The sequence below is a fragment of the Jaculus jaculus genome, chromosome 4, assembly GCF_020740685.1.
Source record: "Jaculus jaculus isolate mJacJac1 chromosome 4, mJacJac1.mat.Y.cur, whole genome shotgun sequence".
Taxonomy (NCBI): Eukaryota; Metazoa; Chordata; class Mammalia; order Rodentia; family Dipodidae; genus Jaculus; species Jaculus jaculus.
Genome location: NC_059105.1, coordinates 39,191,608 through 39,216,401, shown reverse-complemented (window position 1 = coordinate 39,216,401; position 24,794 = coordinate 39,191,608). Strand labels below are relative to the sequence as shown.

The 24,794-nt window shown below is 40.3% G+C and overlaps 1 protein-coding gene and 1 non-coding gene across 5 annotated transcripts in view; both read right to left on the bottom strand.

Annotated features, from left to right (window-relative positions):
• The window catches only part of Orc2 (origin recognition complex subunit 2), a 56,672-nt gene that overhangs the window by 27,712 nt on the left and 4,166 nt on the right, over positions 1 to 24,794 (bottom strand). For all 4 annotated transcript variants that reach the window (XM_045148264.1, XM_045148266.1, XM_045148265.1 and 1 more), the window contains 8 exons: positions 24,042 to 24,083; positions 22,478 to 22,581; positions 20,860 to 21,000; positions 17,249 to 17,338; positions 12,390 to 12,482; positions 10,952 to 10,983; positions 8,233 to 8,293; positions 4,072 to 4,268 (listed from right to left, as the gene is read on the bottom strand). In XM_045148264.1, the coding sequence (XP_045004199.1) occupies positions 4,072 to 4,268; positions 8,233 to 8,293; positions 10,952 to 10,983; positions 12,390 to 12,482; positions 17,249 to 17,338; positions 20,860 to 21,000; positions 22,478 to 22,574 (711 nt within the window). In that variant the 5' untranslated portion in view covers positions 22,575 to 22,581; positions 24,042 to 24,083. The remainder of the gene's footprint in view (positions 1 to 4,071; positions 4,269 to 8,232; positions 8,294 to 10,951; positions 10,984 to 12,389; positions 12,483 to 17,248; positions 17,339 to 20,859; positions 21,001 to 22,477; positions 22,582 to 24,041; positions 24,084 to 24,794) is intronic.
• On the bottom strand, positions 532 to 636 carry LOC123460437. The gene has a single exon (XR_006637000.1). It is a non-coding gene; the product is annotated as a U6 spliceosomal RNA (small nuclear RNA).

The following is a 24,794-nucleotide window of genomic DNA, read 5'->3' as shown; positions in this document are numbered from 1 at the left end:
CTGTCAAAAGCAGATAATAATAGTACAAAATATATTAAGGAGCTGGAGATATGGCTTAGCAGTTAAGGTGCTTGCATGTGAAGCCTAAGGACCCAGGTTCAATTCCCCAGAACCCACAAAACCCAGATGCACAAGGTGGCACATGCACCTGGAGTTCTTTTGAAGTGGCTAAAGGTCCTAGCACATCCATTCTCTCTCTCTAATAAAAAAAAATTATTCATATATATACATATATATATACACATATATATATATGTATGTATGTAGATAGATAGATTGATTGATTTCTTTTTTTAAATATGGAACGTTGGGCTGGAGAGATGGCTTAGTGGTTAAGCCTATGGACCCTGGTTCAAGGCTCAATTCCCCAGGACCTACATCAGCCGGATGCACAAGGAGTGCACACATCTGGAGCTCATTTGCAGTGGCTGGAAGCCCTAGCATACCCATTCATTCATTCTCTCTCTCTCTGCCCCTTTCTCTCTCTGTCGCTCTGAAATAAATAAAAATAAACAAAAAAAAAAGCTTTTAAAAAACATGGAACGCTTCATGAATTTGTGTGTCATTCTTGCACAGGGGCATGCTAATCTTTCTTTATCATTCCAATTTTAGTATATGTGCTGCCAAAGTGAGCAGAAAATATATTTCTTTCTTTTTTTTTTTTTTTTTTCTTTTTTCGAGGTAGCTGGTCCAGGCTGACCTGGAATTAACTCTGTCATCTCAGGGTGGCCTTGAACTCATGGCAATCCTCCTACCTCTGCCTCCCGAGTGCTGGGATTAAAGGCATGTGCCACCACGCCTGGCACAAAATATATTTCTTAAAAAATGTATTATACCCAGGTGTGGTGGTGCATGCCTTTAATCCCAGCACTTGGGATGCAGAGCTGGGAGGATCAGCATGAGTTCAAGACCACTCTGAGACTGCATAGTGAATTTCAGGCCAGCCTGGGCTAGAGTGAAACTCAACCTCCAAAAAAGAAAAAAAAAAAGTATATAGTACATGTAAAATTCTTTGAGTTTTTTTGTTGTTATTGTTGAGATAGGATCTCACTACATTGTTCAGGCTCATACCAAATCAGTAAGATCCACAGATACTCCTGTCTCAGCTTCTCAAGTAGTAGGGATATCTGTGTGTCACCATGCTTACCTAAAATTCTTTACTTGATAACATTTAAAAAAATTTTTTTTAATTTAATTTATTAGTTTTCTTTTCAGTAAATACAGGCAGTTTGGTACCATTATTTAGGCTCATCTGTGATCTACCCCCTCCCATTAGACCCTCCTTGTTAATGAAAATGGGTCGTGCATTGTGGAGTTAGCCCCCAGTTATTAGTATGATAAATGTCTCTGCAAATCATGACCCAACATGTAACTCTGACATTCTTTCCGCCCCCTCTTCCGCAAGATTTCCCTGAGCCATGTTGGGTTCATTTTTGGTCTGCTTCAGTGCTGAGGTGTTGGGGGCAACATTTTTAAATTTAAATTTATTTATTTATTTTTGAGATAGGGTCTTGTTTTAACACAGGCTGACCAGGATTTACAATGTAGTCTCAGACTTGCCTTGAACTCATAGTGGTCCTACCTTGGCCTCCTGAGTTCTGGGATTAAAAGCATGTGCCACCATGCCTGGCTTTTTTTTTTTTTAATTATTTTTATTTATTTACTTATTTATTGGAGAGAGAGAAAGAGGAAAGGAGGGAGGGAGGGAGAGAGAGAGAGAATGGCCATCTCAGATGCATGTGCCACCTTGTGCATCTAGCTTACGTGGGTCCTGGGGAATCGAACCTATGTCCTTTGACTTTGCAATGCCTGGCTTTTTATTCACGTGAGTGTGTCTGTGTGCACTTTTGTGCATGGGTATGGGCATGCCCATGTCTTTTGCTGCTGCAAAAGAATGCCTACTCAGGTTGCTGGGGAATTGGTTGGGGAACTGAACCTGGCTTTATAAGCAAGTATCTAAATAGCTGAGCTATGTCCTCAGCCCTGACAGTATTTTTTAAAACAACATACAGGGTTGGAGAGATGGCTTAGCAGTTAAGGTGCTTGCCTACAAAGCCAAAGGACCCAGATCTGATTCCCCAGGACCCACGTAAGTCAGATGGACAAGGTGGCATATGCATCTGGAATTTGCAGTAGCTGGAGGCCCTGCCATGCCCATTCATATGCTTTCTCTCTCATAAATAAATTTTTAAAAATTAAAAAAAAATACAGATTAAGAACCACAGAGGGCTGGAGAGATGGCTTAGCGGTTAAGCACTTGCCTGTGAAGCCTAAGGACCCCAGTTCAAGGCTCGATTCTCCAGGACCCACGTTAGCCAGAAGCATAAGAGGGCACATGCATCTGGAGTTCGTTTGCAGTGGCTGGAGGCCCTGGCACGCCCATTCTCTCACTCTCTCTCTCTACCTCTTTCTCTGTCACTTTCAAATAAATAAATAAACAAACATAAAACAAAAAAAAAGTTAAAAAAAAAAGAACCACAGATATATAACTTTTCCAATAAAACTGATTAAGGGCTGGGGAGATGTCTGAGCAGTTAAAGGAGCTTGCTTACAAAGCTTAAGGCCTGAATTTGATTCCCCAATATCCATATAGTCATGACATAGTTAAAGTCATGCAAGCATCTGGTGTTTGTCTGCAGCAGTGAGAGACCCTGGTACATGTCCACACACTCACACACACACACACACATATATATACACACATACAAAATAATTATTAAGAGCAAACAAAAAGTAGTCTGTTCTTCAAAAATATTTATATTCCATTTGTTTCTCCACAAAAAATGATAATAAACTCTTTAATATTGTACTGATGAAATATTGTGAAAATAAGCGTTTCAAAAGACCTAGTCAGGCATAGTGCTACATGCCTTTTAGTCCCAGTGCTGGGAGACTGAGGAGGAGAATCACCATGAGTTCAAGGCCAGCCTGGAGTTACAGAATGAGTTCTAGGTCAGCATGAGCTACAGTAAGAACCTACCTTGAAAAAAAAAAAAAACAAAAGCCAAAAATAAAAAAATAAAAAATAAAAAAAAAAAAGGGAGAGGGGCCTGGAGAGATGGCTTAGGGGTTAAGCACTTGCCTGTGAAGCCTAAGAATCCCAGTTCTAGGTTCAATTTCCCAGGACCCACATAAGCCAGATGCACAAGGGGGGCGCATGCATCTGCAGTCCATTTGCAGTGGCTGGAGACCCTGGCATGTCCATTCTCTCTCTCTTTCTCTCTCTCTCTTTCTGTGCCTCTTTCTCTGCCTGTTACTCTCAAATAAATAAAAATTAAATCAAAAAAGGATTTGTAGAAGTGGAAATTAAGCAGTATGTTTCCCCCTGTTCTGAACCTCTAGAGTACCAGCATAATAGGCCACTGCTAAGGCAGGATGAAGTCAGGAATGGTGGGGCAGGCCTGCAATATCAGTACTTGGAATGCTAAAGTAAGAAGATTGCCTTGAGTTTTAGGCCAGGCTGAGCTACAGTGCTGAACTATCTCAAAAAAAAAAAAAAAGAAAGCCAGGTGCTTGCAATATTTTTCCAAACCAACAATTCTACACATATCAAGTCACATCACCTATTGCTTACTTTGACTTAAACATATCACTAAGGTTCCAAAACACAATGTATGAAAAAGAATGTATTGTAGCCAGCATGGTGGTGCACGCCTTTAATCCCAGCTCTAGAGGCAGAAGTAAGAAGATTGCTGTGAGTTCGAAGCCAGTCTGGACTTCAGAGTGAGCACCAGGTCAGCCTGAGCTACAGTGAGACCCTACCTCGAAAAAACAAAATAAAAAAGAAGAGGAATGTATTGAGTTTGCCACCAACTGTTCAATCATTACTTGCAAACTCTTTTTAATACAACTTAATTGTCACCTTTAGTGTGTATTATTATATCAACTTATGAACAGGCAGACAGACTAGAAAAGAAAGCTTAAGTGTGAGGCAAAGGTAATATAAAAAAGTGAAGAAAAAAAAGTGAAAAAAAGAGACTTGATCCCTGTTGTAGATCTATTCTTTAGGACAGCCCATCCTGGAAATATTACACACAGTTCTTTAAAGTTCAACTCTCTCTCTTCACTTACTGTTTTGTCTCTTTTCGTTTTCTTGGGAGGTGTCCCTTTGCAAACAGAAGCTGAGAGCACTCTATCCTGAGCTTGAATCTTTTGGCTGACCATGCCTGCATTATTAGTGCCTTCTTCATACTCATTTGTAAGCCCTTCATCATCCTCTGAGTTAGAAGCAGAATATTCACTTTCACTGTCAGAATGAGACTTTGGCGCTGTGGGGGTAATAAAAACAATTGGAAAAAATTGAGTTTGATAAGAAAGTTGTCTGGGGGTATTGTAGAATGTGAGCTTTGAAGTAAGAGGCTTTTAAATCTAGTTTTGTCATTTAAGTGGTAATGACATCAGATCTAATTCTACACATTCTGTGGTATTCATACATTTTCTGAGTAGCAAGGAATGTACTCACCTAACAGATAGTAAGAGGCTAATGACACCGAACTAATTGTACTAAAATGTTTCTAAAGCAAATAATTATGCCTGGCATACAGGAACTGTGGTAGAAAATGTCAACCACATTTAACATCTCTCTGTCCCTTGCTAAAAGAGCCCATTCTGGGACAGTTTATCCATATGTCCCACCCTACAGTAAAAATCATGATAGGGCTGGAGATATGGCTTAGCTGTTGAGGCACTTGCCTGCGAAGCCTAAGAATTCCTGTTTGAATCCTCCAGATCCCACATATAGCCAGATGTGTGATGCAAGCATGCAATGCAATGCATGCCCACAATGGGGTGTACGCATCTGGAGTTCACTCACAGTGGCCGAAAGGCCCTGGCATGCCCATTCTCTTCTCTGCCTCTCTCTCAAAATAAAATAAAATAAAATAATCATGATAATCTTCTCTTCCTTTGGCCAGATACTTCCTTTTCTCCTTTCCTCCCTTGCAATTGACCACTAAGACTTGAGGGTGGAGAAATGGCTTAGCGGTTAAGCACTTGCTGTGAAGCCTAAGGACCCCAGTTCGAGGCTCGATTCCCCAGGACCCACCTAAGCCAGATGCACAAGGGGCAAACACATCTGGAGTTCACTTGCAGTGGCTGGAGGACCTGGTGTGCCCATTTTCTCTCTGTCTGTCGCTCTCAAATAAATAAAATAAAATGTCTATAGCTTACATTACTATTATAGAAACTTCTGTTGCTAGATCATCCTACCTGATTGATTAGTCAGTAACAGGCAGTTGCCATAAACTATAATACATACTCTAAAAAACATACACCACTCTAGTCCAGTTGATTCAAGATTATACTTTTTAAAATCCACAATCACTAGCACTCCCATAGAAACACTAAAGATAATTTTTTATTTACCAAATTAAGGGTATGACTAGCTGTATATTCAACAAGATAAGTATATAGAATGATTGTTTTGTTTGTTTGGCTTTTGCATTAGGGTCTCACTCTACTCCAGGCTGACCTGAAATTTACTATGTAGTCTCAGGCTGGCCTCTACCTCACAGCAATCTTCCTACCTCAGCCTCCAGAGTGCCAGGATTAAAGGTATATACCACCATGACTCGCTAGAATGATTTCTAACTTTCAAAATATTGTCAAAACAACTTTGTCCAAATAAGCATATTACTTGGAAGAACACATTTACTTCAAAAGGTTATGTAGGGTCAGCATAAAAAAATATACATTAAAAAGAAAAAGATAAGCAAGACTGTACCTCAAGAAAAAAAAAAAAAGATGACCTCATTTTGTAGGAATAGTTTGGCAGATTCAAATTTGCACTGACATTGCTCATGAAATATGCATGGAAGCTGTAGAAGGTACCAGAAAATGTCTCTATCTTAATTACATGAGAGCAAATAATGCAGTTTACATTCTCTTTAGAAAGGATTCTTCTTTGGAATAAGAAAATGTAAGATATGAATGTATTTACATGAAATAATTACATACATTATTATTACTTCAAAAAGCCAATCAGTTAGCATTATAATTTCTATACTGTTGAAAGATGTAGCAATACATCTCTATGAAATCTGTACCTTGACAATATGGCATGAAGCCTTTATTTTCATCTTACTAGGTTTGACAATCTTAGCCAATTACTGTTATTATTATTGATTTATTTTTATTATTTATTTGGCAGAGAAAGAGGGAGAGAGAGAAAATGAATGGGCATGTAGGTCCTCCAGTCCCTGCAAATGAATTCCAGACGCATGTGTCCCCTTGTGCATCTGGCTAACGTGGGTCCTGGAGAATTGAACTTGGGTCCTTTGGCTTTGCAGGCAAACACCTTAACTGCTAAGCCATCCCTCCAGCCCACAGCCAATTATTGTGAAAAGGTCATGTAATGGTTGATACAGATTATCAACATGACAAGTGTGGAATCATTAGGGAGACATATTCCTGGGCATATCTGAGGGAGGTTTTTTTGTGTGTGTTTGATTTTTTGAAGTAGGGTCTTCCTGAAGCCCAGGCTGACCTAGAATTCACTAAGTAGAATCAGAGGAACCTTGAACTCACAGTGATCCTCCTATCTCTGCCTCCCAAGTGCTAATCCCAAGGGATTAAAGGTGTGTACCACCTGGCCCAAGCAAGTTTTTAGATTGGGTAATTTGAGGTGGGAATATCCATCCTATCTATAGGTGGGACCATTCCACTGGGTTGGGGTTCCAGAATGAATAAAAAGAACAAAGCAAGCAGACTGCCAGCATTCACCTCTCTGCTTCCAAACTATGGATTGAATGTGGCAGCTTCCCGTCATGACAGACTATATCTCCTTGAACTGTAAACCAAACAAACCCTTCTTTCCTTAAGTTGCTTCTTGTCAGACATTTTGTCACAGCCAACAGGAAGGTAATTAATACAGGTCAACTTCAAGAAAAGGGTTTAGACCTTTAGCAACTATATATAAAGGTCAATGACCCATTTGCTCCAAAGTCAACCACTTAGACATCTAAAACCGTTGTAACTTTCCAGAGGGCAGGACCCAAATCCATTAATTTGTTTTTTTTTTTTTTAATTTTTTTGTTTATTTATTTATTTGAGAGCAACAGACAGAGCGAGAAAGAGGCAGAGAGGGAGAGAGAGAGAATGGGCATGCCAGGGCCTCTGGCCACTGCAAACGAACTCCAGACGCGTGCGCCCCCTCGTGCATCTGGCTAACGTGGGTCCTGGGGAACCGAGCCTCGAACCGGGGTCCTTAGGCTTCACAGGCAAGCACTTAACCGCTAAGCCATCTCTCCAGCCCCATTAATTTGGTTTTTAATAGCTATCATACAGTACAGCTATAATATTTAATATTATTTGTTATGAATTTTTTCAATAAATAAATAGACCACTTCTAAACTGTCTCAAAACAAACTAAGAGGGATGTTACTATTAAGAGATTTCCCTAACCCCTGAGGTAGGGTCTCACTCTAGCCCAGGCTGATCTGGAATGCATTCCAGCTTCAGGCTGGCCTCAAACTCCCAGTGACCTCCTACCTCTGCCTCTCAAGGGTTAAAGGCATGCACCACCAAGCCCAGCTGTAGATGTTACTTTGTGTCAAAACTTCATGGTAGCACATAACTGAAATCTCAGAACTTGGGAAGTAGAGGTAGGAGGATAAGGAACTCAAGGCCAGTAATGAGAATATAGTGTGTTTGAGGCCAGCCTGGGCTACATGAAGTCTTTCTCAAAAACAAAATCAAGGCCAGGGGTGGCAGCACACACACCTTTAATCCCAGCACTTGGGAGACTGAGATAGGAAGACTGCCTTGAGTTTGAGGCCACTCTGAAAATACACAGTGAATTCCAGGTCAGCCTGGGCTAGAGAAAGACCCTACCTCGAAAAACCAAAACAAACAAACAATAAAAGAGTTGAGGAGGTTGCTCAATGGGCACTTGCTGTGCAACACAAGAACCTGTGTTTGGAGGTCCAGAACCCACATAAAGCAAATTTTACTAATGACCAGCCTCAATCCCAGCCCTCCTATGGTGAGATGGCAGTTGGAGAAAGGAGAATTCTAGAAATGCATGGGTTACCCAACCTAGGGTTCACAGTAGTGAGGCAAGAGTTACTGCCTCAAATAAGGTGGAAGGCAAGGCAAGGATCAACACAAGGGGTTGGATTCTGGCCTCTACATGTGCACTTGTATGCCCTCCCCAAAGATGATAATAGTAATTATACAACTGAGAAGCAAAAACCCAAAACCAAAAAAAGTCTTCATGTTAAAAGAAATGCATACCTACTAATCTTTTCCGTAGACTACGAGGTGGAGTTGATGGAAGTTCTCTTGTGTCACTGTTCTGTTTAAAAATTTTAAAAACACAATGAGTAAGACAAAGGACCTGATTTAAGTGAAGGCAAGAAAAGAAAAATATTTTGTTTCAATAGAAAACATTAAATGAGTTGAGACAGTTCCTACCACTACAAAACAATGGTATTAAGATCTAACAGGTGTGACATAAAACTTGAAAAAGAGTACTGTAATTCATTTCAATTCATACTTGATTATGGGTAAGGAGTTTCTTCCCCCCCCCCCCCCCCCCCAGGTATCTTACTCTCAGGCTGACCTGGAAATCATTACATAGTCTCAGGCTGGCCTCGAACTCTAGGCAATCCTTCTACCTTTGCCTCCTGAGTTCTGGGATTAAAGGTGTGTGCTACCACACCAGGCCCAAGAGTGAGTGAGTGAGTGAGTTTGTTTGTTTCTTTCTTTCTTTCATATTAAAATAATATTTATTTATTTGCACAGAATGAGAGAGAAAAAACGAATGGGCATGCCAGGGCCTCTGAAAATGAACTCCAGATGCATGCACCTCCCTGTGCATCTGGCTTTATGCAGGTACTGAAGAATCAAACTTGGGTCCTTAAGTGTTATAGGCAAGGGCCATAACTGCTGAGCCATCTCTACAGCCTAAGTTTCTTCTTTCATAATGATACAACATACAAAGCATGAAAAAAGTATTTTTAAAGGCATTTGAGCCTTTCATATAACACTATACCTATACTTTCTTAAATAGGATACTGCTACCTAGGTCATAATCATAATCATATGTTCATATGCATTTTAAACTTTTTCCACACTGGGCATGGTGATCCCAGCACTCAGGAGGCAGAGGTAGGAGGACTGCTGTGAGTTCAAGGCCACCCTGAGACTACATAGTGAATTCCAAGTCAGCCTGGGCCAGAGTGAAACCCTACCTCTTAAAAAAAACAAAACAATCCCCTCCCCCCAAAAAAAACCTTTTTCCCCTTTGCAACAGTGTCTCACTCTACCCCAGGCTGATCTGAAACTCACTCTGTAGTCCAGGCATGCTCTGAACTCAGTGATCTCCCTCAGTCTCCCTGAGTGCTGGGATCACAGATGTGAGTCAACATGCCTGAAGCTATATTCACTTTTTTATCAAAACGGGTTCCTTTAGCTGGGCATGATGGTGCATGCCTTTAATCCCAGCACTTGGGAGGCAGAGGTAGGAGGATCGCTTAGTTTGAGACCACCCTGAGACTACATAGTGAATTTCAGGTCAGCCTGAGTAAGACCCTACCCCAAAAAACCAATAAATAAGTAAATAAAAAGGGGGGCCCTTTATGCCTAAACATATCTAATTCTATAGCCACCAAGGATCAGACACATGCTACTACTCACATACACAATGCCCTGCACAACACTATGATCACTGGAACGTACCCAAATCCAGGCATAATGAAAATCATAAAAAAAGAAACAACACTAAAACAGAGGAGCTAGGTGTGGTGGCACATGCCTTTAATCCCAGCATTCAGGAAGCAGAGGTAGGATTCCTGTGAGTTCGAGGCCAGCATGAGTTGCAGGTCAGCATGGGCTACAGGGAGACCCTGCCTGGAAAACACCAAAATAAATAAATAATTAAAAAAAAAAAAAAAGAAGACAAGGCAGTTGGAGAGATGGCTTAGTGGTTCATGCCTGCAAAGCCTAAGGACCCCAGTTTGATTCTCCAGGTCTCACTTAAGCCAGTTGCACATGGTGGTGCATGTGTCTGGAGTTTGTTTGCAGTGGCTAGAGGCCCTGGCGTGCCCATTCTCTCTTACTCCCTCTGTCTCAAATAAATTTTTTTTTTAAATTTATTTGAGAGTGACAGACACAGAGAGAAAGACAGATAGAGGGAGAGAGAGAGAATGGGCACGCCAGGGCTTCCAGCCTCTGCAAACGAACTCCAGATGTGTGTGCCCCCTTGTGCATCTGGCTAAAGTGGGACCTGGGGAACCGAGCCTCGAACCGGGGTCCTTAGGCTTCACAGGCAAGCGCATAACCACTTAGCCATCTCTCCAGCCCATCAAATAAATTTTTAAAAAAATCTTTAAAAAACAAAAAGAAGAGCTGGGCATGGTGGTACACACCTTTAATCCCAGCACTTGGGAGGCAGAGGTATAGGAATGCTGTGAGTTCGAGGCCATCCTGAGACTCCATAGTGAATTCCAGGTCAGCCTGGGCTAGAACAAAACAAACAAAAAAAAAAAAAAGCAAAACCAGTCTAAAGAGAGGGCTTAGCAGTTAAAATGGCTTGCCTGAAAAGCCTAACAGCTTGGGTTCAATTCCCCAATACCCAGTTAAAGCCAGACTCACAAGTGGAACATGTGTCTGAAGTTTACAGTGGCAGGAGGCTCTGGTGGCCCCACTACCTCTTAAATAAATAAATAAATGCAAAACCAACTCCACAAAATTCCTGGGCCAGCTCTACTAAGTTAAAAGTGCCCAGGGAGCACACAATAGTTGGGTACAAAAGAACTTGGTTCATTTTCCAGCTTTATTTCTTCCAGGTCATTTTACCTCTCTAAATCTCAAAGTCTTCATCTGTTAAGTATATAACTGGTAAATTTCTATTAATTACAAAGCACTATATAAATTAAGAGATGAAAGGCTATTGTTTTCATCATGACTTTTGAACACTAATGGTTATCTTTGTTTTCCATCAATTGCTTACCTTCTGCTGAACTTTATCTGAAGCAGAACTTCCTAAATGAAACAAAAAAGCAACGTTTATTATAATTGCTTCACTTTGTATCAGTCTACTTTTATTGAAAGAAAAGATAGCCATTTCCTGTATTTCTGTAGCATTCTAGCAAGAAAAAAAAATCCTTGAGCCTTTTGCATGTTTGACTAGAAAGCACACAATTTATCAAAAGTAAGTATACCATAATTTTCCACCAAACATACCTAAAAACCTTATTTATTTTTTTTTTTTTATCTATTTGAGAGAGACAAATACAGAGAGAAAGGCAGAGAGAGAGAGAGAGAGAGAGAGAGAGAAAGAGAGAAAGAGAGAGAGAATGGGCGTGCCAGGGCCTTCAGCCACTGCAAACGAACTCCAGATGCGTGTGCCCCCTTGTGCATCTGGCTAACGTGGGTCCTGGGGAACTGAGCCTCGAACCGGGGTCCTTAGGCTTCACAGGCAACCGCTTAACCACTAAGCCATCTCTCCAGCCCTAAAAACCTTATTTTCATAGTATGTACTGGAACTTGGCTAACTCAAACAAATAATGAGCCAGGCATGGTGGCACAACGCCTTTAATCACCATGAGTTCGAGGCCACCCTGAGACTACACAGTGAATTTCAGGTCAGCCTAGGCTAGAGTGAGACCCTACCTCTAAAACAAAACAAAACAAACAAAAAAAGACAATAGGACTCAAACTGTTTTTATTTGGTTCTCTCAATTTATACAATTTCAGTTAGCACAGATTTCCCCCCTTTTTATTAACTGATAAGAATAGGTATATTAGGGCTAGGGAAATGGTTCAGTGGTTAAGAAGTTTGCCTGTGAAGCCTAAGGATCACAGTCTGATTCCCCAGGACCCACGTAAGCCAGATGCACAAGGGGGCACATGCATTGAGTTTGTTTGCAGTGGCTGAAGGCCCTGGTGCACCCATTCTCTTTCTTTCTATCTGCCTCTTTCTCTCTCTCAAATAAATAAATAATGGGTATGGGCTGGAGAGATGGCTTAGCGGTTAAGCATTTGCCTGTGAAGCCTAAGGACCCCGGTTCGAGGCTCGGTTCCCCAGGTCCCACATTAGCCAAATGCACAAGGGGGCGCACGTGTCTAGAGTTCGTTTGCAGAGGCTGGAAGCCCTGGCGCGCCCATTCTCTCTCTCCCCCTCTATCTGTCTTTCTCTCTGTGTCTGTGGCTCTCAAATAAATAAATAAAAAATTTAAAAAATAAATAAATAATGGGTATGATAGAGTCAGGTATGCTGTCGCACACCTTTAACCACAGCATTTGGGAGGCTGAGGTAGGAGGATCACCATGAGTTCGAGGCCACCTTGAGGACAGAGAAAGCATGAAAATTCACCTAGATAAGAAAAAAAGTAAACTAACCTAAAGCACCTATAAAAACTTTTCAAAGAACTAAGGTCATCTCTTACCCTTGTTTTTTTGAGTAATGTTTGTCATCATTACTGGATCAGTCTTCAAATCAAATAGAATACTTTTTTTTGGTGTTTTTGCCAGTTCCGAAGCTGTAATAACAACAAAAAAATACATAAACACTCATTAAACAATCTCCCAAGCAGCAGATATAAAGGGAAACAGTATTCATTTATATGAATTCTTTTTTAAAAAAACAGATTTACTTTTTTTAGCTGGGTGTGATGGCGCACACCTTTAATCCCAGCTCTTGGGAGGCAGAGGAATGATCGCTGAGTTCAAAGCATCCTGAGACTACATAGTAAATTCCAGGTCATCCTGGTCTAGAGTGAAACCCAACCTCAAAAAAAAAAAAAAAAAAAAAAAGAATAAATTTTATATTGAGAGAGAGGGAGATGGAGAGGTGCACATGGCCTTGTGCCTCTGTAAATAAACTCCAGACACATGTGCCCCTGTGTGAATCCAGCTTTACATGGATACTGTAGAATTGAATCCAAGTTTTCAGACTTTGTGAACCAATGCCTTTAATAGCTGAGCCACCTCTGTGGCCCTCACTTATATGAATACTTTTGTTGTTGCTGTTTTGTTATTATTATTATTTGGTTTTTCAAGGTAGGGTCTCATTCTAACTCAGGCTGACCTGGAATTCACTCTCATCTCAGGGTGGCCTCGAACTCATGGCAATCCTCCTACATCTGCTACCTGAGTGCTGGGATTAAAGTCATACACCACCATGCCTGGCTCTTTTCTTTCTTTCTTTCTCTCTTTTTTTTGGGGGGGGGGGGTCTTACTCTAGCCCTGGAACTTACTCTGTGGTATCTTTCTGATAAAAGTAGTATGCAGGTGTTTGGTTTTAAAAATTTATGTAAAGGCTGGACTGGGTGGCACATGCCCTTAATCCCAGCTCTCAGGAGGCAGTGTTAGGAAGGTCACTATGAGTTTGAGGCCAGCTTGGGACTGTAGAGTGAGCTCCAGGTCAGCCTGGTCTAGAGTAAGACCCTGCCTTAATAAAACAAACAAACAAACAGGAATAAATGTTCAGAAACTTTTATAGGTATTTAACATTGCTACAATATCTAAAGTCATAAATACAAATGGGACCAGTCTAAATGCTGTGGAGTCAGTCACCTTCACATAACATAAAAACGACTTTGAGGTTAGTCTGTCAATGTCAACACAAAAATACACAAAATCAGTTGGGTGTAGTGGTGCACACCTTTAATCCCAGCACTCGGGATGCAGGGGTAGCCAACCTCTACCTCCCGAGCGTTAGGATTAAAGGCGTGTGCCACCACGCCTGGCTCCAAGAGTTTTGATAATCATAACTTTACAGGTTATACTGTTGAAATTGGCTTCTAATGAATGACTAATGATAAATTCTGAGACGATATCATGACATCATTTTGGATCAGTTAAAAGTGACTATTTTAAATATTTTGACATGGCTTAGAAAGCTACTTTCAAGAAAAAAAGTTCTTTATAATTTACTTCTTAAAACATTTTATCAGGTTAGAGAGATGGCTTAGCAATTAAGGTTCTTGCCTGCAAAGCCTAAGGACCCAGGTTCAATTCCTCAGTACCCATGTAAGCCAGATGCACAAGGTGGCGCATATGTCTGGAGTTCACTGGCAGTGGCTGAAGGCACTGATGTGCTGCCCATTCTTTCTGTCTCCCCCCTCTCTTTCTCTCTTTCAAAAATAAAGAAATAAAATATTTTTTTAAAAAAATGTTTTTTCTTCTACTGGTATTAAGCAGAAAAAACAAAACAAAACAAAACAAAAAACCATGATTCAAGAAAAAAAACTCATGTGTCAAATTGAAAATGTTGCCTCCTGATAAGCAAAACATTTGCACAAAGTTATATACAGGCACTCAACACATAACTTTTTGTTCAGTTGCATCTGTGAATGACAAAGTTACAAACATCAATTATCTATATTAGGCATCAAGAACCTATAAGCTAATACACCAAATGCTGCCTTTTACTCGTTTTGGAACCTTGCTACACCATTTTATTACACATTAATATAACACCATATTAATATGTAATAAACTTGTTCAAGAGCAAGTTGAGCAGACTAGCAGAGCTATAAATACAAAAAAGTATGCTGACCTTTGTTCTATATTAAATCAAATATAATCATCACTTTTTTTTTTTGTTTTTTTTTTAACGTAGGGTCTCACTCTAGCCCAGGCTGACCTGGAATTCACTATGGAGTCTCAGGGTAGCCTTGAGCTCACAGTAATCCTCCTACCTCTGCCTCCCAAGTGCTGGGATTAAAAGTGTACGCCACTATGCCCAGCTATAATCATCACTTTTAATAAGTGCAGTTATAATTCAGTTCTTTCTTCCATGTCACAATTTCTTCTAGTAAGTGTTCATTGTATAGCTAATGACTTTGACAATAAAAATTAGGACATATAGGGCTGGATAGATGGCTCAGAGGTTAAAGTGCTTGCTTGCAATGCCTCACAGCCTGGGTTTGATTCCCCAGTACCCACATAGACTAGATGTACAGTTGCATGTGTCGGGAGTTTTTGTTTGCAGTAGGAAGAAGCCCTCCATTCTCTCTCTTTCTCTCTCTCTCCTTCCCTCCCTCTTTCTCTCTGTCAAATAACAAAAAAAAATTAAAAAACAGCCAGGCGTGGTGGTGCACGCCTTTAATCCCAGCACTTGGGAGGCAGAGGCAGAAGGATTGCCGTGAGTTTGAAGCCACCCTGAGAATGCAGAGTGAATTCCAGGTCAGCCTGAGCTAGAGTGAGACCCTACCTTGAAAAAAAACAAAACAAAACCAAAAAACAAACAAACAAAAATATTAAAAAAACAAATTAGGCTACAGAGTTGACTCAGTGGATTAGAGTGCTTGGACCTGAGTTTGATCCTTACTACCAATCCCCCCCCCCAAAAACCCCAAAACCAGGTATGGCTGCACATACTTGTAACCCAAGTGCTGAAGGGGTGGACACAAGCTTGCTGGGGCCAGCCAGGCTAACAAAAAAATGGTAAGCTTCAGGTTCAGTGAGAAACAGCCTCAGAGAATTAAGATGGAAGAGCCTCTGGCCTCCATGTACACGTGCAGAGCTTGCATGCATGTGTGCGCGCATACACACACCCACCTACCCCATGACAGGAAGAAAGAAAACTGGGGCATGTATTTTATGTAACTTTTTATTGTCACTCCTCTAATAATCTGTAGTGCACCAGTGAACACTATGTAGTCTCAGGTGGCCTCGAACTCTCAATGATTCTACCTCTGCCTCCCAAGTGCTGGAATTAAAGGTGTGTGCCACCACACCCAGCTTAAACATTTTTTTTTTTTTTACTCAAGGTAGGGTCTTACTTTAGCTCAGGCTGACCTACAATTCTCTATGTAGTCTCAGGTTGGCCTTGACCTCATGGTGATCCTCCTACCGCTGCCTCCCGAGTGCTGGGATTAAAGTCACCATGCCCGGCTTAAACATTTTCTTTGATGATGTTATTTCATTTATTTTCATTGCACATGCTTATTCAAAGTGAGAAGTTTTAAAATCTACTCTCCCAACAAACAAAACATTGTTTTTGTTTCCAATACACTGTTAATTTGCTAACCTTAGTCACATCTTATAATAGTTCAAACATTCAAAATGACCTCTCACATTGTGACATCTAAATACAGTGCCATCTAAAATTTGTTTTGATCTGAAAAATCTTAAGAATTGGCAGTGTGATTTTAATGCTAAGTGTATTTTATTATAGTTCAGTTTTCCAAATATTAATAATTCAAATGTAACTAGTGTAGGTAGTAATGTGGATAAGGAAAATGTTAGAAGACACGATTTCTAATAGTTTTATGTAAATTTTCTTCTTGTTTTGCTCGAGGTAGAGTTTTATTCTAGCCCAGGCTGACCTGGAATTCACTATGGAGCTCTCCTGGCTGGCCTTAAACTCACAGTGATCCTCCTATTTCTGCCTCTTGAGTGCTGGTATTAAAGGTGTGCAACATCATGCATGACTATGTAAATATATTTCTATAATACAAACTTTTTTTCTATACACACTATAAAACTTAAAGCATAAAATATAAAAATATTTAATGAATTCAGAATATCTATATGAGTCAAATCACTCATTACTTAACAAAAACTTGTTAAGAACCTAAACTAAGCCAGGCATGGCAGCGCACACCTTTTATCCCAGCACTTGGGAGGAAGAGGTAGGACAATCACCATGAGTTCAAGGCCACCCTGAGACTGTATAGTGAATTCCTGGTCAGCCTGGGCTAGGGTGAGGCCCTACCTCCAAAAACAAAACAGAACCTAAGGTACATAATATCAAAACAAAAATAAAGACTGGGCACCTATTACAAGAAGATTCTATAGCTTTGAACAGAAGACACTGCACATGAAAAAAAAAATCCAGTGAACTTAACTGTGTTTAGTATAAAATGAATCTTTTTTTTTTTTTTTTTAATGAAAACCCGGTCTTGCTATTAACTGAGGATCGTCTTGAATTTGCCATACTTCTGTCTTCATCTCCAGAGTGCTGGGATTATAGGAATGTACCACCAATGTTTTGGAATGGTAACATTCTCTCAGAAAGTGTTTTATTCAATCCCAGCACTCGGGAGGCAGAGGTAGGAGGATCACCATGAGTTCGAGGCCACCCTGAGACTCCATAGTGAATTCCAGGTAAGCCTGGGCCAGAGACTCTACTTCAAAAAACTAAAAAATAAAAATAAAAAAATAAAATAAAAGTGTTTTATTCTCTAAACCTTAGAAACTATTTTCATTCTTTTAGGAACTATAATGGGATGATGACCTCAGGAAATGTGGTTAGTGTTAGTCAATAATGATTATAGAAATCAGGAAAGTAACATACCTAATTTAGCCATCTTTGCAGGGTGCTTTTTACTTTGAAAAGAATAAACTTTATTTCCACCATCTGCAGCAGAGCCATTGTTTAGGGATTCTGAAAAAGAAAATACAACAAGGATTTAGGGAAAAAACAACAAAGTAATTAAGAAAAAAGGATAAGGGCTGAAGAGATAGCTTGACGATTAATTAAGGCACTTGCCTGCGAAGTCTAAGGACCCATGTTCAATTCCCCAGCACCTATGTAAGTCTGATGCACAAGGTGGCACACATGTGTCTGAAGTTTGTTTGTAATAGCTACAGGCTCTGGCATGCCTATATTCTTTCTCTTCCTCCCTCTCTCTCACACACACAAATAAATAAAATGTGAAAAAAAAAAAAAAAATCTGGGCTGGAGAGATGGCTTAGTGGTTAAGGCATTTGCCTACAAAGCCAAAGGACCCTGGTTCGATTTCCCAGATCCATGTAAGGCAGATACACAAGGGGCACATGTGTCTGGAGTTTGTTTGCAATGGCCAGAGGCCCTGGTGTGCCCCCTTCTCTCTCTCCCTCCCCCTCCCTCCCTCCCTCCCTCCCTCCCTCCCTTCTCTCTCTGCCTTCTCTCACAAACAAACAAACATCTTTACTGGCTGAAGAGATGGCTCAGCAGTTAAGGCATTTGCCTGCAAGACCCAAGGACCCAGGTTCAACTCCCAATATGCACATAAAGCCAGATGCACAAAATGGCACACACATCTGGAGTTCATTTGTAGCAGCTACAGGCCCTGGCATGCCCATTCTCTCTATCTACCTCTTTCTCTCTCAAATGAATAAATAAATAAAAATTTAAAACAATTTTCAAAATATCCTTTTTTAAAAAAGGATGAGACTTTAATTAACAAAAGTGTAAGATTCATATCCTTCATTGTATTACATAAAAATTTACTGGTATCTGGGCTGCTGAGATGGCTTAGTGGTTAAGGTACTTGCCTGCAAAGCCAAAGAACCCAGGTTCAATTCCCCAGAACCTACAGAAACCAGATGTACAAGGTGGTGCATGCATCTGGAGTTCATTTGCAGCGGTTAGGGGCCCTGGTGCACCCATTCTGTCTCTCCCCCTCTCTCAAATAAATAAAGCAAAAAAAATTTTTTTAATGTACTGATATTTATAGATAAAATATTTTAAGATACATAATAAAGAAAACAGATTGATCTTGTTTATTTACATTTTAGTACAAAAAACATAGTAGACTAGGCTGGAGAGATAGCTTAGTGGTTAAGTGCTTGCCTGTGAAGCCCAAGGACCCTGGTTCAAGGCTCTATTTCCCCCAGGACCCACGTTAGCCAGATGCACAAAGGGGCGCATGCATCTGGAGTTCGTGTGCAGTGGTTGGAGGCCCTGGAGCACCCATTCTCTCTCTCTCTCTCTCTGCCTCTTTCTCTCTGTCACTCTCAAATAAATAAATAAAAATAAAAAAATTAAAAAAAATATAGTAGATGCCCAGTCTTTATTTTTGTTTTGATACTATGTAGCTTAGGTTCTTAAGTTTTTGTTAAGTAATGAGTGATTTGAGTCATACAGATATTCTGAATTTACTAAATATTTTAAAATTTTATGCTTTAACTTTTAAACAGATACAGTAACTTTTATCTATACTAGATCAACTAAGAGACTATGAGGATTAATCCAAGTATGCCAAAATGTATGCTGTAAAAGGATTAATGATGTATTTAAAGACTGTCTTTATCAGTTTTCTATTATTACAAGAAAATAGCTGAGGCTGTGGGGAGATGACTCAATGGTTGAAGCACTTGCTTGCAAAGCCTGAGAGCCTAGGTTCAACTCCCTTGTACCCACAAAAAGCCAGATCCATGGAGTGGTATAAATATCTGGAGTTCAGGTGCAGTGTGAGCAAAAGGCCCTGGTGCACCCATACTCACTCTCTTTTCTCCCTCTTCACAAATAAATAAACAAAAATATTTTTAAAAAAAAACCCCAAAACTGCTGGACATGGTGGCACAAACATTTAATCCCAACCCTGGTGAGGCAGAGGTAGGAGGATCACTTTGAGTTCAAGGCCAGCTTGGGACTACAGAGTGAGTTCCAGGCCAGCCTGGGCTACAGTGAGACCCTACCTTGAAAAAAGGAAGGAAATACCTGGCTGGGTGTGATAGTGCAAGCCTTTAACACCAGCACTCTGAAAGCAGAGGTAGGAAGACGGTCATGAGTTCAAGACCAGACTGAGACCACAGAGTGAGAACCAGGTCAGCCTAGGCTGGCATGAGTTCTTACCTTAAAACAAACAAAAAAACGCTGAGGCTAAGTACTGTATAAATAAAAGAGGTTTAGAGTTCTAGGGGTTCAAGGGCATGGCTCTAACATGGGCTTTCCCTCAAAAAAAAACATCACAGTGGAAGTGGGTATACAGGGAAAGTGTGGCATATGTTTGTATTCCTAGTGCTCTGAAGATGATGAAAAGACCCCTGTGGCTCACTGGCCAGTAGACTAGCCTAACCAGCAAACTCTAGAGCCACAAAAGATGCTGTCTCAAAGAATGGCAGGCAGTATTCCTGAGAACGAAGCCCCAGGATCTTCTCTAGCCTCCACATGCATGCACACATGTGTAACATACACACACACACATGCACACACAAACAAGAACCAAAACGTACAATATTATCAAGGAATCAGAAATGTATCTAATTCAGAAGGCCTTAAAACAGTAATATACAAAGCAATAATTGAAGGACATCCCTATGACCAAGTTTCACAGATGTCTGTTATCCGAGGTTCTCTCATATGAAATCATAAAATATCACAATAAACAAATATCACACACACACCAAAACAAATGTGAAATTCTATAAAAGCTTTCTGAAATAGGGAAAGGCCAAGGCCATGCACTTCAGGGACATAATTTGAAAAATAGCTAGACTGTATTTACACACACACACACACACGTGTGTGTGTGTGTGTGTGTGTGTGTGTGTGTGTGTGTGTATCACTCCCTAAGTATGTCTTGAACTAGATTTATGTGGATTAAGGTCAACAGAGCTTGAGAGTGATCCCTGACATGTACCTGATATGCAGTTTCACATGATACACACTAAGGATAAGCTGTGCTTCCCTGTAACATGGCAGCCTAACAAGAGTCCCTGTCTGAATAACTGGCTGACACCCTTCAGGTTGAAGAATGCTCTAAGAACACACATAAAGATCCCCCTCTACAGCTGATGAGATAGGTCTATCAATAGAATGCTTGTCTCACAAGGACAAGGATCTCAGTTGGCTTCTCAGTACCCAAGTAAAATGCCAGGCATGGCAACATATGCCTGTAATCCCAAAGGCTGGCAGATCCCTGGGGCTCACTGGCCAGACAATCCAGCCTAATTGGTAAGCCCCAAGTGAAGACTGCTTCAAAAAGACGAATACCTGAGGCACAAACTCGAGATTGTTTGTCCTATGGTGAGCACACACACATGCAAACACACAGAGAAACTTGAAAGAAATGCTTTTAGGTCAGTCAGATATGCAATTATAGTTTACCACTGTTTCAACCTACCAAACTATTTCCATGTATCCTGCAAAGCAATTTCTGCTACTAGTAGAAATTAAGTATTTATTTCCTTATCACATACCTTGAATACTTCTTCCCAAAACTTCCACATAGTTTTGATCCTTCAAGACTTCCTGTTCACTTTCCTCCAATTCTTCTGGCTTCTTTATTATTTTCTTGGGATTAACCAAAATCTGAGCTCTCTCCTTCTTTAATTTAGCCCCTATAAAAGTACCCAAAGAATTAAACATGACAAGTATAAGCTCTAAATATTACATTTAAGTAAACAAACTATACTGTCAAATGCTCACTACTTAAAGGCTGGGAGAGCCGGGTGTGCTGGTGCACGCCTTTTAATCCCAGCACTTGGGAGGCAGAGGTAGGAGGATTGCTGTGAGTTCAAGGCCACCCTGAGACTCCATAGTGAATTCCAGGTCAGCCTGGGCTAGAGTGAGACCCTACCTCAGAAAACCAAAAAAAAAAAAAAAAAAAAAAAAAGCTGGATAAAGTTAATACTTTTTCTTTTATTTTAAGTACTAAGTTCAAGACTGAGGAGATAGTTCAGCAGTGAAAAGAGTGATTCCCAGAGCTGGGCGTGGTGGCGCATGCCTTTAATCCCAGCACTCAGGAGGCAGAGGCAGGAGGACTGCCATGAGTTCAAGGCCACCCTGAGAATAGAGAGTGAATTCTAGGCCAGCCTGGGCTAGGAGGAGACCCTACCTCAAAAAACCAAAAAAAAAGTGCTCCCGCTTAAGCCAACTGCTAAATTGGACTCCCAGAATCCATGTTAAAAGGCAGGGCAGGGCTGGAGAGATGTCTTAGCAGTTAAGGCATTTGCCTGCAAAGCCAAAGGACCCAGGTTTGATTCCTCAGGACCCACATAAACCAGACGCACAAGGTGGCGCATGTATCTGGAGTTCATTTACAGTGGCTAGATGCCCTGGCATGCCCATTCTCTCTCTCTCTCTCTCTCTCTGCTTCTCCCTATCTCAAATAAATAAATAAAAATAAAAAATATTTAAAAACAAGAAATCTTTAAAAAAAAAAAAAAAGCTGGGCAGTGGTGTGTGGTGGTGCACCCCTTTAATTCCAGCACTTGGGAAGCAGAAGTATGTGGATCACTGTGAGTTCAAGGTCACCCTGAGATGACATAGTAAATTCCAGGTTAGCCTGGATTAGAGCATGAGACCCTACCTCAAAAAACACAAACAACAACAACAAAACCAGAGTTTGTATTTAGTCTTACTAGAAAACATTATTCTTTTTTTTTGGTTTTTCAAGGTAGGGTCTCACTCTGGTCCAGGCTGGCCTGGAATTCACTTATGTAGTCTCAGGGTGGCCTCAAACTCATGGTGATCCTCCCACCTCTGCCTCCCAAGTGCTGGGATTAAAGGTGTGCACCACCATGCCTTGCTAAAATTTATTTATTTATATATTTATTTATTTATTTGAGAGTGAGAGAAGTGGGGGAGGGAAAAAGAAAGAGAGAGAGTGCCAGGGCCTTCAGCCACTGCAAATGAACTCCAGGCACATGAGCCACCTTGTACATCTGGCTTACATAGGTCCTGGGGATTCAAACCTTGGTCTTTTGGCTTTGCAGGCAAGAGCCTTAATCACTGAGCCATCTCTCCAGTCCTAAAATATTCTTAAAAGTGAAATGATCCATAAGTATCTCCTCAACTGTATTATCAACTCAGTACCTCCTTCTCTATCAAGAATATGATTAAGAACATCATCATCTCCCACAAATTGAACCTCCAGCATCTTTTCTTCCTTTAGCTGCAGTTTACTCATCATGGCCAACCTAAACAGAAACAAAAATCCATGTGATGAAGAATAAATAAATACCAACTACCATAGAGACTCAACACCTGAGAAACAAACACTCATATTTATGTGACATTCAAAAATCTTTAAAGTTAGCCAGACATGGTGGCACACACCTCTAATCCCAGCACTTGGGAGGCAGAAATAGGAGGACTGCTGTAAGAGTTCAAGGCCACTGTGAGACTACATAATGAACTCCAGGTCAGCCTGGGCTAGAGTGAGACCTATTTTGAAAAAAAAAAAAAAACAAAAAAAACCACTTTAAAAAAGGAGATATATTAAGCATTATTGTGTTGTGTTTTTGACTGTAGGTTACTCAATTCTTTATCTGAAAAATAGAGAAGGAAAGAAGTGTATACAATTTGTGAAGAGCTACATCCAATTATGACAACTAGGATGTAATTTGCACTCTAACCTATTAATGACCACACTAACAGAAATAGTGTGGTTAACACAAAAGCATTGAGAAAGGGGCAATCCAAGATAAAAGGTATAGTAGATTTTATTATTTTTTCACCAGAAAGATAGAGTCTACATGAATGAGACCCTACCTCGAAAAACAAACAAACAAAAAAAAAAAAAAAAAAAGATACAGTCTACGAGAAGAGGTCTACATACCTTCTTGATGTAGCAAAACTAGCACTATTAATTCTCAAGTATCTCTCTTTACTGCATGCTTACCAAACACTCTGCAGTTGTGACTAAAAGCCAGGCATGGTAGCTCACACCTACCATCATAGTGCTTGGGAGGCTGAGGTAGGAAGAGTGCCCTGAGTTCCAGGTCACCCTGGGATACAGAGTGAATTCCAGATTAGCTTGAGCGAGAGTGAGAAACCCTACTGCAAACTATGGCTTTTTATACATTTCAGCAACAGTAAATTGAAATACTACCCGATACAAATATTAATCTTTCTAGTACTTTAGAGATAGTTCTTCAGTGAACAAACACCAGAGTCTGTCAAGAAAAAGCTTAAGAATCTATGGCTATTTTGACAAAATCTAGTTTCAACACTTAAAGTAGAGCCATAGTGGCACATGCCTTCAATCCCAGCACTGGAGAGGCAGAGGTAAGACGATCATTCATGGCCATCCTGGGACTTCAGAGTAAGTTCCAGGTCAGCCTAGGATAGAATGAGACCCTACCAGGGGAAAAAAAAAAAAAAAAGAAAGAAAGAAAGAAAAAAGAAAAACTTAAAGTGTTAATGGACTGAAAACTAATCAATGCTGAGTCTAACTACCACCACAAAATACAAGCTAAAATTCAGGTTTTTATTTAATTTCTTTTCTCTATTTTCATACTTTTTTTTCCTTGCTCTCTGGCAAAAGGAACTAAATACTGTCTCTCATGAGTTAGTTATTGCACAGAGATAGCTAAATGTTTCTAAATTTTCTTTTAATAACTGGCACAATTAAATGTTTTGTTTTGCTTTAATTTACCTTTTGAGAGGATATTCATTCTGCAGGAAAATTCAGAGTCACCTGTAATTGGAAAAAAATGACCCAAGTCAAGGTCAGTTAATAAGAAAAGGAAAGCAACAGGGCTAACCCACAAGTTCAAGACTTTTAACCAGGGCTAGAGAGATGGTTCAGTGGTTAAAGAAACTTGCTTACAAAGCCTGTTGGCCTGGGTTCAATTCCCCAGTACCCACATAAAACCATATACACAAAGTGGTGCATATTCTCTCCCTTTCTCTCAAATAAATTAAGATATTAAAAAAAAAAATCTTAGCCAGGCATGGTGGTACACACCTTTAATCCCAGCACTTGGGAGGCACAGGTAGTAGGATCGCCGTAAGTTCGAGGCTATCCTGAGACTACATAGTGAATTCCAGGTCAGCCTGGGCTAGTGTGAGACCCTACCTCAAAAAAGCCAAAAGAAAAAAAGAAAAAAATCCTAACCAACATGAAGAATATATAAATGTCCTTAGCCAAAGCTGTCAAGATGGTACAGCAAAGGATAAAATGGTAACTGGCCACAAAACTCCAGAGACCAAGAACTACATCTGGATTGGGAGAAGGGAGGTAGGAGAAAATTTAAGTGCTTACTATAATGCAGACATTATTTTCAGTACTTTATATGTTTTTGTTGAACTGAGACATGGTCTCACTATGTAGCCAAGGCTAGTCTTGAACTCATGATACCCTTGAACATACTTCCCAAGGGCTGGGAATACAAGCAAGTGCCACCTT